We start from the raw sequence: 17,711 nt of genomic DNA on the forward strand, positions 1-17,711 counted from the left end.
TCAACCTTCTACTTTTATTCATCCATGTACACATGCAAATGTAACAGTTTTCCAGCCTATATTTCTTCTCTAAGTGCAAATTGGCTGAAAAAGCATCTGTTCAGGTTTGACTTGTGCGTGCAGCAATGTCACCACCTAGTGGAGAATGAAACAGATGTTTTACCACATTCTGAAAGTATTCTGCAACTGAAGTAATGTTACTGAAACTGGTAGATATCTACATGGTCTCTCTTTGTCTGTATTCTACACTGTTTGCATTTGTTTTGTGTCTTAAATTCAGAAGTATTATGTGCATTTAATTTCCAGACTTTGTTCTATATTGTCATAGAAATAACTCCAACATATTTTGTCTACAAAAAGTATTTTTGTGTAATAAGGCACTTTGTGCTTGTATTTTATTGATACACAGGAAATATCGTAATCCAGGTCAATTTATCTTGTGGCATTAAAAAAGGTATTTTAAGTATGAATACATCTAAATATTAGTCTTGACTAAAAGCCTCTTCCCAAGAATAAAAATAGGATAACTGTGGGATGAAAAGGGTAGGCTGGTTATTCATGCCCTTTATTTTGCATTTGAAATTTTTAGTGCTGTGAGTAGTTTCTCCTTTCTAAGCATACCTATCTCTTTCCATATGGAGCTACCAAATGAATCCAAAATTTAATATGTAAGAAGTGGTGTGAATACCCATCACGGTTAATGGCTGTGAAAAGCTATTGGTCGTCAAGGTAGAAAGGACTACATGGCATATGTTTGTCATAATTCAGATCTCAGCTTTTTCACCTTTTCGTTACCTTAGCTGATGCAGAACATTGTTGCCTTGGATAGTTTATCCTTCAATAATTTCATTGCCCTATTAACAGGTCAAATACAGTTGAATAACTATTTTTATGTGGTCATACTAGATGGTGGTGTCTTTTGTGTTGGTATTGTTTTAGGGCTGACCAGCTGAGATCATATTTGTGAGAAAAAGGATTAATATAAAATATTTATAATTTTATTTTTATTCTGACATATCACTGTCACAAATTATCAGCTGTGCTTACATTGCTGGATCTACTGAAACATTAAATCTCGCATTTAAGTGCTTTTACGATCTGGAACATTGTCTGTATATACGCAAAATTATCACAACAGGATATCTAATTTCACCATGTGAAAATGTTTCCACATCTCTTAGAGTTTGGAAAAATGCCACTCTTTTCCACACAAGTGAGCACTCACCATGGAGGAGAGATACTAGTGACAGACACCTGTGATCCGCAACTGTCCCCTGTGCCAAGTGAGTGTATTAATAGATTTAGTTCTAATTCCATTCAAAATAAGGCAAAAATATTGTAAAACTGAGGTTTCATCTCTTTAAGCTTTTTAAACACAGAAACGTAATAAAGCACAAACCTTTTTAAATACTCTGATGACCGAGAATGAGCATGGAATTATTCATGCAAGTCAGGGTTGTGGTGGTTGCTGTTCTTGTGCTTTCCAATCTCATTATCTTGCCCCAGTTTAATGAACTGAGTAATGTTAAACCCCTCGAAGAAGGGAAACTCGTCTATTTGTTTTCCTAATAAAAACACATGAAAAATAATGGTTACTGTCAGTTAGGAAATATGCAAGGCAAGCATTGTATTATTAATATACATTATTTCTGTTTTACATGCTTTTATCAGACTATTTGTGCCCTGGACTGGGAGTGTGAAAAGCAACTTATATATTGATTTTTAATTTTGGGGAGCTGTATTATTCAAATTGGACACATATTTCTCTGTATCAAAGTGATACAGCAGTTTGCTCTCATCAGAAATTCTTTTGCCACTTACTGCTTCCAAATACGACTTTTATCTGACAGAGATCAAACTGTTTCCATAAATGCCCGTTTTAAATTGTGATCTTTTTAGTTCTTTGTACCATCTCTGTGAGTCAAGCAAGATACTATAATGCATATGTAACTTATTGTGATTTTTCTTTCTACTCAAAAAGATAAACCAAGGGTGGGAGGATACCCTGTTCCAAAGCCATCTTTTAATTTGGCTGCAGTCGTTGCAGAAACAATTGGACTTAGTGTTGAAGAGGAATCTGTAAGTATTCCCAAATTTCTTACATAACCAACTTTTTGGGCCAGTTGTTTACAAAAACAGTGTTTTTTCTCTTTTGCATTAAAATTCTGCAAAAATATTCTGAGTTCCAGTAAGCTCACTTTGGTTTGCTTTTGCTTAGTCTTTACTGACTTGAGCATGAAGAGATGTAATTCTGCTGACCTGTTGGGGGGCGTTGAGGAGGAAGGCAGAGACATGGTTCCTCCTTTCAAGTTTTGTTAGTACAGTGATCTAAATCCTTGGGTCTGATAAATTCCCTTTGTGCAGTAATCAAATCTAAGACATTGAAAACTGTTTCTTGGCCATGAGACTGATTGGTGAGTCAGGTGAGATTATTTAATAGTTTTGGTTGGTAACTACCATAAAAATATAGTATGAAGACTGTTTTTTTGCCCATGCATGTGAATGAATATTTTTCAGTTTCCATAAGATTTCTTTAAAGCTTCTGGTCCAAATTTAATCTCTTAGCTTTTATGATTTTTCAGAGTTTTGAATGTTTTGATTTGAATGGGTCTTTAGAGTATTTATGTGCCAACCAAGCATATTTCTAATTTTAAATCCAGTATCTTCTCACACTTCTTTTCTTTGTTTTCCTTCACCACTTGCAAGGAGTCCCAGAGTGTACTGAATCTTCCCCTCACTAATACAGTTATGAGCCAGGCCTCAGAGAGCATGCAGTCTGAAGACTCAAGAAAACATCCAGCTTCTGAATCAAGAAATGATGACAACAATTTAGGGTGTGTTTCCACTCAGTTATAATAGTTAAAATTGTTTTAAACAGGCTTATAGAAGTTTGGGTCTTCATAGAATTTCATGCAGCATTTTGCTTTAAAGGTATAGAAATGGAAATAAGTATTTTCATATCAGAGGGATTTCTTTCAAGTAAATAACGTGAGAAGCAAAGAAACTGATAGAATGCAAAACTGTAGGCTTTTACTTATTTCACTTCTAGTTTGGGCTTCTTGTGTACACAGTCCCTTATTTCCTAGTTTCTCATTATTGCAAGGTATCTTCTGAGGCCCATAACCCTGTGAATAGTGGGCCTAGAGCTGGAATGCAGAAATGATCTTATTGCTCTGATTAGGTGTCAAACCAATTGACTGTTGCCCTTCCCACTATCCTCAGGATATTGTGGTCTTATCTGGATTTTTTTTTTTTTGGCCCTATTTGTCATCTTGAATGTATGTTTTGTTGATGACAGGTAAAAAACAGTACCGAAAGGAACTTTTTTCCTTCACTTGCAGAAGCTTTAAGAATCTGTTGTGGTTTTAAGATCTATACAAGAACATAAATAGACTCCTATTGCAACCATTCTCACTTTCTTCCTTTTCATTGCACTGAAAGGTAGGGAGTCCTTGGATACAAGAGATACTTAGGCAGACTTAACTCTGTCCTTGGTTCTCAGTTGAATGTGGAACAGATTTTCACACCTTACACCAAAATGAAGGATGAGATCTGTATTTTGTTTGCCTTCTACAGCTCTAAGTGCAACAGTACCTATCCCTAGAATAGGTTAATTTTTATTTATCCTTCTGTTTTCAGTTAATACTAGCAGCTCACACAGCTTTAAAGCAGATCAGCAATAGGAAACATATTTTTTATATCACTTCCTCTCCTTCCATCTGTACACCAGAAAAAATCTCTAATGTTTCATTGTATTCAGTATTTCAGATCCATCTCATAACACTCCACCACATGATGACTGGGATTCTCGGGTAGCTTCTCCTGTTTTTGGAGCTTCTAGCAGCATGAAGAACAACTCAAGTACAGTTCATGCTCCTTGTATTTTAGATTCAGGATTGAAGCCTCATCTCAAAACCAACCTCTTCAACAATCCATCCAGTTCCATATCTCATAAAAGTAGATCAAAATCTGAAGATGTTGCTTTTGTTGCACCACTGAATCTTGGGTCGGAAATAAACTCAGTTATCAGCCAGGCCTCTGTCCATAGGCAAATGGTTGTGAAAAAGAATTCTAATGAGGCTGTAGCCTGTGTTGGAAACACCTGCACAGCTAAAAATGAGGTGATCAAGAGCGATGTCCTTCTTGTATACCAGAAGCAGCTAGAAGGCAGGTGTGCTAAGAGAAAGAAAGCTGAAGATGATCATGCAGTTAGCTGTGAGCAAACATCATTCAGCAAAGAGAACTCTGTGCCCTTTCGATCTGATGTTCAGCAGATTAATGGAGAACATACAGGGGATAAGCCCTTGGATCTGTCTGATCGCTTCTCTGGAGTTCGTGGTCAAGAGAAAAAACAAGGAAGTGAGGAGACATATAAAAGACTGAAGCAAGTGACTCTGCATGACATTTTTTCACACATAGGGAAGACCATTCCTGAAGGTTCATCATCCATTCAAAATGCCAACAATGAGAGCTGTTTATTTGGCAGAGATTTACAAGAGGAATCCTGTGTACAAGAGGCAGTGCTGGGAAAAACATTCTCTGACAGGAAAAACCAGATCCTAACAAAAGAAGAGGTTCCTCCCTTCAAATTTGCACCACTGCCGAGTTCTGCAGAGACAGAGGAACTTTTTGATGATGTAAAGGTATGCTTTTCTGACTCTTTTTCTTCTCCTTTGAAGTATTTTATTTAAATTTTGGGAAATAGTAAAATTGCAATATGTTGTTAGGTTGCCAGTGGCCATGTACCAAATAGAAAGAAAGCAAGGACAGGACATGGAGAGTCTGAACCAGCATCTGTACTTCAGCCAAACCCTTGTAGACTATCAAAAAGTAAAGCCCAGCAAAATGAGCAAGGTAACTTGATGAAAATGTTCCTTTTACTGCCTGCCTACCCCCTCAGACTGTGCTTGGAATTTTTCCTATCTTCCTTTCTTCTACTTTAATCCCTTTGTTCTGCTTCTAGCTCAGTCACATTTTATTTGGGATTTCTCAAGATCACATCCAACATTTACAAGTCTTTGTCTTCCTGGCATACTTTTGCCACTGTATAATAAATATATCATTGGTATTCAGGCATACATTCAACGGGCTAGGAATCTTGTTCTTTCTTGTTTGTTTAGCATTGTTATTTGTTGCAGTGTAATAATAAAATCTCATGAAGTTTGAGTTTAAACTATCAAATACTTGAAAACTATTCAAGTGTGAGCATAAGTAATTTTGTTAATATTTTCCATTATTCCTAATGATCTGGTAAGGAAATTTGTACCTTTATTGATAATGAGCAAAGGCTGTCATATGTTCTTTCTAGAGCATGTATTTTCTTTCCTCTTAAGTGCTCCCAGTTGGAAAACTAACTTTTTTGAACTAGTGTTTTAGAATCAAAGCTTCTGTATTCCTCAGCCAAGCTGTGACACTGCATACTTTATTTAGAAATACTTGCATTATGAATTTAAAAGATACTTGCCAATAGTGGCTGTGTGGCTTAGAATCTAAATATTCCCCTCAGGAATAAATCAAGAGGCATCTTTCGAGCAATGACCAGACACTTTTGTACTCTTTGCTTAGACCTGACACTTGTATTGTCATTGATCTAACTTCAATAGTGAACCAGCTAGGGAAGGCACCCCCTGGATCTGTTGTTTGTAAGCAGAGAAGGACTGGTAGGTGAAGTGATGGTTGGGGCCATCTTGAGTACAACAGTCACAAAACGATAGTTTTCCATTCTCAGAAAAGCAAGAAGTGAGAGGTAGCAGAACTGCTACCTTGAACTTTTGGAGGGCAGACTTTGGCCTGTTTAGGAGATCAGTTGACAGTCCTCCCTTGGGAGGCAGTCCTTAAAGGGAGAGGAGTCCAAGACATTCTTGGAGAAGGAAATCTTAAAGGTGTAGGAGCAGGCTGCTCCATGTGCTGCAAGGTGAGCTAATGGGAAAGAAGGCCAGCCTGACTGAACAGAGAGCATTGGGTAGAACTTAAAGAAAGAGAGTTTATGACTTTAGGAAGAGGGGGCAGGCAGCTTCAGGAGAACAACAAGCTGTTGTGAGGTTGCACAGGATAAAAATAAGAATGGCCAAAGTCCAGCTAGAGCTTAATCTGGCTACTGCCATAAAAATGTTTCTGTAAAGCCATCAGCAACAAAAGGAGGGCTAAGAGAATATCCTTGCTTTATTGGATGTAGGGGAAACACAGGGACAAAGGATGAGGAAACGGCTGAGGTACTTAGTGCATTTTTGCCTAAATCTCTAATAGTAATTCTCAGGGTACCCAGGCCCTGAGCTGGAAGACTGGAATAGGGAGCAGAATGAAGCCCCCATAGACCAAGGCGAAATTGTCACTGACCTCTTGCACCACTTAAACACACACAAGTTTATGGGGCCAGATGGGATCCACGTGAGGGTACTGAGGGAGCTGGCAGAAGTGCTCAGCAAGCCACTTTCCAAAAATTTATCATCAGTCCTGGATAACCAGGGAGGTCGCAGTTGACTGGAGGTGAGCAAATGTGACACCCATCCACAAGAAGGGCTGGAATGAGGATCCAGGGAACTACAGGCCTGTCAGCCTGACCCAGGTGACCAGGAGGGTTATAGAGCAGATCACCTTGAGTGCCATCATAAAGCACATGCAGAATAACCAGTGGATCAGATGCTTCTGGCAGAGTTTGATTCTAATTATTTCTCTTTTGTTTCTCATATTCTGTGCATACAGATGTGAAAGATAAACTCTCTTTAGAAAACTTCCAGTGGAGCATAGACCCAGGAGCTGACCTTTCACAGTACAAAATGGACATTACTGTGATTGATACAAAGGTGAACTTTTATAATAAGTCTGCATGTTCTATGATGTTGGAAAAGCCTGCAAAGCAGTACAATGAACATTGTTCAGGGCAGACCAAACCCACTTTGTAACAAAATTCAGAATTTGGCTCGTTTGATATTTGTTCATGCTACAGTTATCCTAAAACATTTCCACTGTTTAGTTGTACTTTGTAAACTCAGCAGGCATATTCTCAGTATGAAAGTGGACAAATGGTTGTGAGAAAGAATTCTAATGAGGCTGTAACCTGCAGGAAAAAAAGTAAATCAGTGTCCAAAAAGAAGCCAGTAACTGCTTTGAAACTGTTTCAGATACACAGCACTGACACTGACTAACCATTTTTTTTCTGGGTGCAATTGTCATGTTTGCTTTTTTCTTCCTTAGGGTGGTTCCCAGACCAGAGTTGGAGGAGAAGTTGTTGATATGGATTATACATATGTTAGTGACAGTGTGCTATTAGAAATGAAAAATCAACAGCAAAGTCAGGAAAGCAGTCCACGTAAGACTTTTTTTTTTTCTCTTCTCTTTGGTTTGCTTTTTTATGGTATGATGGGGTTTTGGGGGTTTGTTGGAGAGTTTTTTTGGTTGGTTGGTTTTTTGAGGAAGAGGAGGAAAGAGTAAAAGGGCACTTTTTTTTTTTTTTCCCTATATGGCTAGATAGTAGAAAATGGTTTGCAGGAAAAAATTGGTCATGCATTTTTATAGGTTACACAGGTCAGTCTATTTCCTAGAGAGTTGGTGGTGGGTTTTGAGGTTGTTTTTTTTAACAAGGTTAAAAAAAAAGACAGGATTTGTGCTGAGAGAGCCAGTAGCTATTCCTTTACAGTGCTTAAAGGGTGAAATACTTGACAATATAACAGTTCTGATCTCACCTGCAGTGAACAGCTTTGAAGGTTTTCTATGTAATCACATCAGACTTTGTATGAGAAGACTAATTTTGTTTTTAATGACATATAAATAGAACTAGTATGTTTAAAATAAATGCAAATGTGTTTATATCACTTTTACCCTATGGTATGTGATGAATCATGGCTGCAGGGCAGTGACTATTTCCTACCCACAAAAAGTATTTCCTTCTGCTTGGATAAGTCCATAATTGCTAGAAAAAAAGTTTCACATATCCAGTATTAAGGTCAAAGGTACCTCACAGCAATTCAGCAGTTAATCAAATTTTAGAAATGGGATCCAAGGTATCTGAAAAATAAATGAGCATTGGCCACATTTGAAAGCTTGACAGAGAAGTTGCAGCAAGAATTAAGGTATAGCTGGTTTTGAGTTAATTGGTACTGGAGCAGTAAGTAAATGTTAATTCTTTTGATTTAGTCAAATTGTGATTTCTTGACTAAAATAATTGAGACACTGATTTGGATGTTCTTTGTGCTTTTAATAACAGGAGGCGAAATAACAGATATGTTTGATCGGACAACCCATGAAGAATATGAATCCTGCCTACCAGAAGATAGCCCATCGGCATGTGATGAAAAAGAAACTCTTCATGATGAAGAGCAGGAAAAGGGAATAATAGCAGCAAGCAAGAAACTAAAGAGTGGGATATAATTTGGTTTTGTCTTTATTAGCTTACCTAAACTACAAGAGTTGATTTGAAGTCAGACTCTGTTCTTTAGGAACAAATATGCCAAATAAACCACCAGTTCTTTTTGCATAAATTTGTGGTAAAGTTGATTACTTGTAAGGACGTAACATAAAGCAATATGAATTTTTTTTGGTAGTTCATTTATCGCCACACAAATGTGGGATGCATAGTGGAAGTTGGCACAGCAGCAGAACACTAAATTGACTCTTAAAAGAAACACCAGGTTTTGGCTACATCTACTTACTTCCTTTCTTCTCACTATTCTAGGTCCTATTGAAGATTTTACAGTATTTTGTATTTTAAGCAGCCTTTCCTTTGATGTTCTTCTTGTCTTCTTTGCTTGTGTCACTGCTGGTTTCCTTCTGCTCCAGTAATATTTTTGATTGATGGTTCTATCAGTTCTGTATTATCTTTTGCATCTGTTTGAATCTGTTGTCTCAGACTGAAATGTACATGGCATTCTTATGTTTCTTAACAGTTTGTTAATAATTTTGCAGAAGTTTCTGCAGGCAGTCTGTTAACCTTGTATTTTGTTTTGCATGTGTATTTACAGAACATGAGGATAAACAAGATAAAGCCAAGCAGAAAGCTTTTGTAGAGCCTTATTTCAAAAGTGATGAGAGGTAATTTAGTTTGTTCTCTATGGGCATTTTAAGGCTCTTGGTATCTTCCCTATAGGAAACTTGATCCTCCATAAAATAAACATCTTTGTGTGTAACAGCCTAGCAGTTGAAGATGCAGAGGTAGAAGATCTACTACATTAGATAAAAGACTTTAGATAAAAACTGGGATAAGGGGAAAAAATGTTGAGATGCTTGTTACATTAGCTGAAGAGATTGCCTCTTCTGCTTTTTATAATTTTAGTGAATGCAGTGGTTTGTAATCCATGTGGTTTCTTACAGGCGTGTGGTCATGCCTGAATTTATGAGCCAAGGACCTGTGGGCTGCTTGTACAAATGAAAAGCTTTCCTTCTCTGGTATTTTTGCCCCTTGCTCTCTAGGCAATAAATGAATAGTGTTCAACAATTGCACCTCTTAGTGCCTCCTCTGTTGCCTTCCAGTATTATCATAATTGGAAGTCTGAATCTTCATTTTGTAATGATACCAAGTACTTCAGTTAGCTTATATTTTACCTCAGTGCATGTTTTCTTTGTAGAGGAAAACTTGTTTATTGTTTTGAGAGCAGTTAAGTTGAAAAGAACCTACTGATCTTGAACCCCAACTCATGGTAATTATTGTAAGCACAACTCTGTCTTGGACAAAAATATTCTATAGAAGATCTCTATTTGGGTAATTTCTATATAGTGATTACTTTTACACTCTGAAAAGCCATAATAATGAGACACACATTTCTGGTTATTTAGAAGTTCATACTATATTTGAAAACTGTTTTATTTATAAAAATTGCCCTATTCAACTATGAAAGGCAGTATGATTTGGGTTTTGTAGACATTTCCTGAATTATTTTTTTAACTTGTCTGTCCATCATTTTGTTCCAAAAAAATGGAAATTTCCAGTCATGTAGAAGAAATAAAAGTACTATTATGTGAAAACATTTTTGTTTTTCAGAAAGAGCACTGTGTTAGATTTTCCTCATATTGAGGTTATTCGAAAAAAAGAAGAAAGAAGAAAATTACTTGGCCACACTTGTAAGGAATGTGAAATAGTAAGTAGTGCTTTAAAATTTGTCAGTCTGCCATTCGTTTAAGTCCAGACAGTATCTAAGTGCTGAAGTGCTGTTTTTAATTATTAATTTGGTTGCATCATCATCATTACCTACGTAGCTGGTAAGTAAGTGTTTACCAAAGCTGGATAACCATGTTTGCAGGTGGTTTGTTTGTTTTTAGTGCAGTAGCCACATTTAGCATGGAAAGACTTGAGTTTGATTTTTTTGTGTGTATCTGCATGACAGAAGAGCTTCTTATGTCATGGTTCCAGTACAATTAATGTTAATAAAAAATACATTAGCTGGGCAAAGAGCTATTACAGGTTTCCAAACTTTAGATCAAAAGCTCTACTGAACTTTATGGGCACTGGGCTAAGTATGTTCTATATCCTGTTGTACCATTATATAGATAGACAGATCTCATTTTGGTTTGGTTGATTTTTTCTTTGTTTTCTGGGTTAATTTTTTTCAGATAATTGCACCAGCATAGGCGACAATGCGTATATTTATGCAAATATATGCAAAAATGTCTAAAGTTACTTGTTTAAAATACTTGTTAAAAAGTACAAAATTTTAGGTTTCACATTACACATTTTTTCCTCGCTTTCTGTTTACTAATCTGCTTTCAGATACTTGGTGTAGAGAAAAAATATTGATGTAACTACATGTGTAATAAGAACATATTTTATTTAGCCGTTAATAGAGTTATGATCTAATAAATGATGACTCAGTAGAAGTGTGGATTAATGACTGAACAATGGTGGATTTTCTGGAATCTTTCCACTTAATTTCCACATGTATATAGAATCAACATTTTTCAGAGATTCTCCTGCTATTCACTTTATAGTCAAGTCCCATTTACTTAGCTGAATAAATTTATTAGAGTATGTTTTTAATGAAAATATTTTCTGAAAAATATTGGTAAAACTCATTAAATACAAATACTTAATTTTTACAGTCAATTATAAATACCATTTAAAAAAATATGTTTGATTTAAAGAGTTTGAAAGAAAACAAAACAACCCCCAACCTTCAGTCTGTTTCATGGTTCCAGAGCCATGTGTTAAGCATTTTAATTTCCTGTTTCTGTAAGCTGCAGGTCTTCCTTCTGTAAATCCAATACATGTTACTTTCTGTCAAATTGGAGTGATAACTGTAGTGTCTGGAAACATTCACAGCTCCAGTTTTGTGACAGTAGGTTTCTACATTAAATGCTAGGAAAGTTTGGGTTTGTTGTTGGTTTTGGCTTTTTTGGGCTTTTTTTTAAGTCTACACCATTCAAGATCAATGTCTTGGAACGTGTGGAATGCTTGGCTGTGTCATTGCACAATAATAAAACTAGCTTTGAATTAAATGCCTGTGGAAGAAGGGAGTATTGGATAAAGCATAAGTGATGCTTTAGAAAAGTCTTCGTTTGCTGATTAGCCATATGGGTTTGAAAAGCTGCCAGAGTCTAAGGGAATATTTAGGGAGTGGATTAGAGATGAGTAAATTGATTCTGGCCCTGTACTGCAAGTGGTGTGATTGGGGTCAGTTACTGTCACTCTGAGAAGACCTGAGATTTAACTTGCCACACAAAGCAGATATTAAAGTCCTTTATAAGTGCTTATCTTAAAGCTTTGTGGAAGCACCTCATTCACTTTACAGTGTAGAACTTTTGATAAGAAGTCATGTTTTGGTTTTTTATGACCTTGTGATACTATCAGAGAAAGATTGTAGGCAGAAGTTACAGGTAGCTTGTAAAAGTAACATTTGTTAGTGTGGTTATTAAGTGTAGTTACATTTAGGTGAGTAGGAGGATCACTCAGGTGCATTTTTATATGCATTTAGATTACAGGAATTATTCTGTAAATTTTTGCTAAAGTAATGGTAGGAATGTTTTTAGGGATTGTTCCCTTTCTGAAACTGCAAATTGTAGAGTTCTATAAGTAATTCTTTTACAGGGAGGACAGGATGAGATTGTAGTATCTTCACACATGGAAAAGCCTAGCTCGAATGTTTTGTGTGGATTAAAAATGCTGTGGACAGTGAGATCAATCTAGAAAACAGCTGAGAGTTCTTTTGCTGTTTAGCTGACATACATAACTCTCATTCTTTGTCAACCCTAATAGATTTTTAAAGAAGCCAAAGAAGAAGAGTTTCTTTCTAATTTATTTATAAAACATGCTTATCTTGATTTTTTGATTGTTCTTATTTTCTGTTACTACTAAACTGTACTGTATTTTTCATTGTTGGATCTGTAATTATTCCTTACTAATCATAAATTGTTTAATTAAAAAAATTGCAACACACTACCAACTTTTAGTAGATTAATTTCTAAAATACCAGGCTATTTACAGGACTAAATAAGGAGCACTACTAATTATCCCTGAATAAAACTCAGCAGTATTTGTCTTATACAGACATTGTAGAATTCTTATTGTTAATTTTATTGACTTAACACCTTGTTCTTAACTTCTGTCAGTAAAAATCAAATGAGCATACTTTACAATTCCAAGTAGCTGAGAGCATGAAATAATCTCTGTTGACGGAGATATCCTGTTCTTTTCCTGATTTCCCCAGTCTAGGTCACTTTCCACATGATTGAATGAGTTCTAAACTTTAATTTGCCTTTTTGAATTGTAACACTGCCATTTCTGTAGAATTGTTTTACCATTTTCACAAGGGTCAGGTTTCTTGTGTGGCTGTGACTGTTGACTTACTAGTTGAATCAAACAGTGCATTCACTTTGAAAATATTTTGACCCTGTATGTGCTCTAAGGTCCAGATTTGTATTTTTAGGAGATACAATTAGAATTACAAATTAAAACAGTAGAAAACTGCATGGAAAAAAATATACTCTAACTTTCTATTGTGCTACTCAGGGAAACAGCCAGCAAAAAGGTTTGGAGGGAGTATTTACTTTTCTCATTGCAGCCCCCAGTACAGCTGACAGGGGTGAAAGAATATAGCCAATTTACTATAGAGACTGCTCAGCTGACAGATAATTTCTGGAGTCCCAGTGTCAGTCAGCTACTTTAACTCTTTATTTACTTCTAATTTGAGGCTAAGTAAGTAGGAAGCATTTTGACTTAAGTTTGCAGTTACTACTGTAAATTTGGATACTGGAAATAATTGTGCAGCACGGGGTTTGTAGTGGACTTTTTTCCTTTTTTTATTTTATATGTAGATGCAAGCTGACACTTATTAAATTTAAAAATTCCAATCTCTTTCAACACCTGTGCTACTTAGCTGTGTAAAATCAGTCAGTAGACTGTTGACATAAGTAATTGTACACATGCCTCAACCTTGTTACTTATGGTATGTTAAAAGATAGAAGGCTAACAAATTTGCCACGATAAAGTTATACTTAGTCTGTAAATTCAGTAAGCTTTTAGGATAATTGCCAGGTGTTTGTCACTTGGGTAACAAATCTCTACTCTGGCTGTCCTCACCATTGTTTTTAGATAACTATGTTAATAAACACAGTGATTGATAGTGTCAATTGTGTAAAGCAGTCGCTCTATTATGTATGAATTTGTTAACTGGGATTTTCCCCCCCTTACATACAGTATTATGCAGACATTCCAGAAGAAGAGAGAGAGAAGAAACTAGCTTCCTGTTCAAGACACAGATTTCGCTACATTCCTCCAAATACTCCTGAAAATTTCTGGGAGGTTGGATTTCCTTCTACCCAAACCTGTGTGGAAAGAGGTTTGTGCCAAAAAGTACTTTTTAAAGCTCTTTTTTTTTTCGTCCTTGAAATTATCTCTAGTTCATATAGCAGCCTTTCTCACCCAGTCCTGTTGAGGTCTGTTTTATCAGCAGCCACTGCAGCCACCATTGTCTGCTTTTAGCAGCTCCTGTACTACTAAGAAAGGAATATAAGGAGAATTTCTTAGAGCCTAGATAGAGAAGGCAGAAGTAATTGGGATTTTCATGGAACATAATTTAAACCCTATATATTTTTGACCATAAACAAGAATTGGATTTTTAGAAGTAAAGGCCAAGAGATTGTACTTACTTAGGAGAGACAGGCAGCACTATTGATGTCATTTGTCAGTGTTTTTAGAGCTTCATAATACCAGATGATAATGGAAATGTTGCAGGTAAATGTAGTTAAACAGTTTTTCATCATATACCCTGCTTGTTAGTGACAATGAAAAGATGTGGTGTTTGGTTTAGGGTTTTTTTAAGCTTGTCTTCATATAGAAGTTAGTTCTTTCTAAACAATTTTTCAAAATCTTAGAGCCTGGTGTAAAAATGAGGTTTTACAAATTATGTTAAAGCACTGAGATTCTAGTGTACTCTATGTACAATTCTTCAGAAGTGGTGAAGTGCTGGGGTGAGGAGGCCTATAGGAACTCTCTGCGTTCTCTTATATCTTTACTTGTGCATTAGCTGTGAAACATTAATCTTTGCTTTTATCTGTTCTTGTAACAGTGTCAGGTCAGGCATAGGAAAATATAGGCAGAGTTGTGTATGCGTATTGTGTGATAGCATTGCATTATCATCCTTAATCTTCCACAACAGGGAGCCTTGATTTTTATGGACCATACAACAACAAAAAAAAAAAAAAACTGGCCCATTTGGAATCTGCTTGCAGCCTCATTAAAAATTAGCTTCTTGGCTGTCTCCTTGTTCTTCTGGAGTAAGAGGTTGAAAAGTACTTTTTAAAGCTTTTAAAAAGTTCAGTTGTTAATGGTTCTCAACAGCATATCAGAGGCAGACTTTAGATCAACCCTCCCTTGGAAAAGGAAATATTTTGTAGCAACGCAGCAAGAGAACTAAAACAGGAGAGAGAGTTCCCACGATGAGCAATTGCTCTTGCCACTCCAGTGTACTGGGGTACAACATAGGTATTTTCTAGTCCTTATTGGTATCTTGAGCCATCTGTTTGTGTTGTTTTGGTTTGGTTTTTTTTTTAATAATTGAGTTTACATAGAATTTTCCAGCTATGAAGTAGAAATCTACTACTCTCATTTTGGTCGATGTTGTTGCTGATAAACAGTAAAGAATTGACAAAAGCCAGGTGCTGAAACTGACTTGCATAAAATGTCTGTTCACTGTCAGTGTTAGCTAAGTTAAGCATGTTATAGAAATTTTCTATCCACTTTTCTTATCAGAGAGCTTTCAAGGTGTGTTTGATCCATAGGCTCATGTTCAGCTTTTTCCAGTCTTTAATAAATCTGGGTGCTTTTAAAACAGAGGGAGGTACTGTTTATACCTACAAAACACATGTGCCTGAAGTTTCCTCTGTATGACTAGGATTTACATTTTCAAAAGTGATTTTTATTAGTGAATTGAATTAGCAGTTCTTGCATACTTTGTTACTCTTATGTAAAATCCTTGGTAGAAAGAATATGGAAGGTGCAGTTTTGTTTTGAATAAATGAACAATTCATAGTTTCCATTCTGTTCTTCATTGTCAACTGTCTGTATTGCATTACTGTGCTGTCACCTACTAGAAAGCAGCTGCGTATTTTAATGAATGATATTTGCACACTGGGATCTCAAAACTTTTATGTGAAGTCAGAACCACTTGCCCCAAAAGGAAAAAAAAATTAAAAGTTATTTTTTGAGGTTAAATACATATTAAAGCTAAAGTTATGCCTGTTTTTATATTATATTTCTTACCTCAGGTTTATTCTTTTTAAGGCTACATTAAAGAGGACCTTGCTCCCTGTCAACGTCCAAAAAGGCGGCAGCCTTACGCTGTGATGTTTTCTCCAAAAGGCAAAGAGCAGAAGACATAAAAGATGGGGAAGTGAGAAGTGCCAGCCTGAAGTGGATCTTTCCTGTCCGTAGATATTTATAGTTAATATAAACTTGAAATAAAGAACTGTGTTTTTCACAATGATAGACAAATTGTTTAATTGAATATGTAAATTTTATAAAATTCATTTGCAAATCTGATGTACCAGGAAACAAAACTATTTAATGTATGTTTGTTTCATATTGTGTTAATACATTTTGTATTTGTTTTTGCACCTGTCAGAGAAGTCTCCTACTTTTCTTTTTTCTTTAAGGCCAGCAGCTGAAATTCCAGCAATTCCTGTTTGAACTTTGTGTCAGTGAGTAACTACTTTGCAGTCACTGAAATCAGTTGTTCTTGCAAGAGTAAATGTCTGTCAATAGGAACAGAAGTGACAATTTTCTAGGGTGCTTTCATTTTGCTCTGGATTTTCTTGTATTTCTTTTTTCTTGTTGCAATAATGGTTGTATCTACTTGGAATAAAGCTGTATTAAATATGAAATGTATCTACTGTTCATAGTTTGGAGGTATGAAAACCAGGAAGTCTAATTGTCTTTCTTCAATTCTAGTGTTAAATGGTATAGCACCATTTTTTCCTCAGTGTTTAAACTAGAATATCCAATATTCCTTTTATTTTTTCTTTGAAATCTCTTTGCATAGATGTGTCTCATTTATTGATAGAGATAAGCATTGTTATTTCTAAATTTGGGTGACAGCTCTGCCCAGAGTTCTCCTAGTGGACAGCAATAGTCATCACCTAGGTTACAAAGGATTCTCCAGAGATATTTTAAATTAATCTTTTGTAGCTGGGGATATATTTCCACACTTGCATTGGGAGAGTAAGATCATACAGTATCACAGAAGCAGGGTAATACCTACATAGGTAGGCAAGCCAAAGATCACCATAAGATCTCTAGGAATAAAGAAGCTACAATCAGAGTTGGGTTCAAGCAGTGAGAACTCTTTTAAAAAGATATCATAAAGCAAGCAACTCTTGAAATACCTGAAGTAGAAACAAAATAATAGAAAGTACAGATACATCTGGGGTTTTATCTGTATATATTTATATGTTAAAATGTGTCTGTAATTTCTATTCTTGTACTTCATGTGTGGGTATAAAAATGTATTTGAAAACTTGGTGGATAGGACCATTTAAATTCAGCTTCATTTATATAGGAATGGTTGCAGGTTCTGCTGGTGGAGAGGTTGTAGCATAGGCCCAAGAAGAAAACTAAAACAAATGTGATAAATTTAACTGTAACACTAAGTGACACAAAATCCTTTTGGGTTGAAATTGCAGGCTTTGCAGAAAAGTAGAAGGGATAACAGTAGGCACTGTCCCCATCCTACCTGCTTAGTTGTTTTACTTACTTCAGCATTTCACATGGGTATATCCTAAGGAATGCCAAAGGCATAAAGCCTAATAACAATGAAGGTCTTTAGTCATTCCCATATATACTAATGCATGTTAACAATAAATGTTTGCAACACTGTAAAACCATTTCTTGGAACAGGCAGTCAAAGAACCCATGCCAAGGTAAGTCAGGTTTCCTGGATTTTTTTTTTAATTGAAAAAAATAGGTGCTGCCAAAAAGTGGAATTCTTGCAGGTATCCTGAAATTTGTTTTAGAACACCTATTACATGCTCTGCATAAATATTTATCCATTAAAAAAGAAGTTTTTAGCAAGAAGAGTAAGGTAGGAGACTGCTTATAACTGGGGAGAGCCTTTACACAGTAGAAGCTATATCCACCAAAAGAAAAGTGGATGTACATTGCAACTTAGCAAATGTAAATTTTGCTATGAAGTAGGCTGTTTTGATGTCTTAAGTTTCAGCTTTCATATTTTCCAGATTCTGTACTGCATTAGTATATAACTCTCAACTTCATATAAAGTGTTAGCGCATTC

At 35.9% G+C, this 17,711-nt stretch overlaps 1 protein-coding gene across 3 annotated transcripts in view; it reads left to right on the plus strand.

Moving 5' to 3' along the window:
- The window catches only part of RBBP8 (RB binding protein 8, endonuclease), a 40,031-nt gene extending 23,726 nt beyond the window's left edge, over positions 1 to 16,305 (plus strand). For all 3 annotated transcript variants that reach the window (XM_053986124.1, XM_053986134.1, XM_053986116.1), the window contains 12 exons: positions 1,182 to 1,283; positions 1,982 to 2,079; positions 2,707 to 2,834; positions 3,761 to 4,643; positions 4,728 to 4,854; positions 6,703 to 6,803; positions 7,195 to 7,309; positions 8,204 to 8,356; positions 8,958 to 9,027; positions 9,974 to 10,070; positions 13,622 to 13,763; positions 15,707 to 16,305. In XM_053986124.1, the coding sequence (XP_053842099.1) occupies positions 1,182 to 1,283; positions 1,982 to 2,079; positions 2,707 to 2,834; positions 3,761 to 4,643; positions 4,728 to 4,854; positions 6,703 to 6,803; positions 7,195 to 7,309; positions 8,204 to 8,356; positions 8,958 to 9,027; positions 9,974 to 10,070; positions 13,622 to 13,763; positions 15,707 to 15,804 (2,114 nt within the window). In that variant the 3' untranslated portion in view covers positions 15,805 to 16,305. The remainder of the gene's footprint in view (positions 1 to 1,181; positions 1,284 to 1,981; positions 2,080 to 2,706; positions 2,835 to 3,760; positions 4,644 to 4,727; positions 4,855 to 6,702; positions 6,804 to 7,194; positions 7,310 to 8,203; positions 8,357 to 8,957; positions 9,028 to 9,973; positions 10,071 to 13,621; positions 13,764 to 15,706) is intronic.
- Positions 16,306 to 17,711: the final 1,406 nt, after the last annotated feature.

This window comes from Vidua macroura, chromosome 1 (genome assembly GCF_024509145.1).
Source record: "Vidua macroura isolate BioBank_ID:100142 chromosome 1, ASM2450914v1, whole genome shotgun sequence".
In the NCBI taxonomy this organism is placed as follows: Eukaryota; Metazoa; Chordata; class Aves; order Passeriformes; family Viduidae; genus Vidua; species Vidua macroura.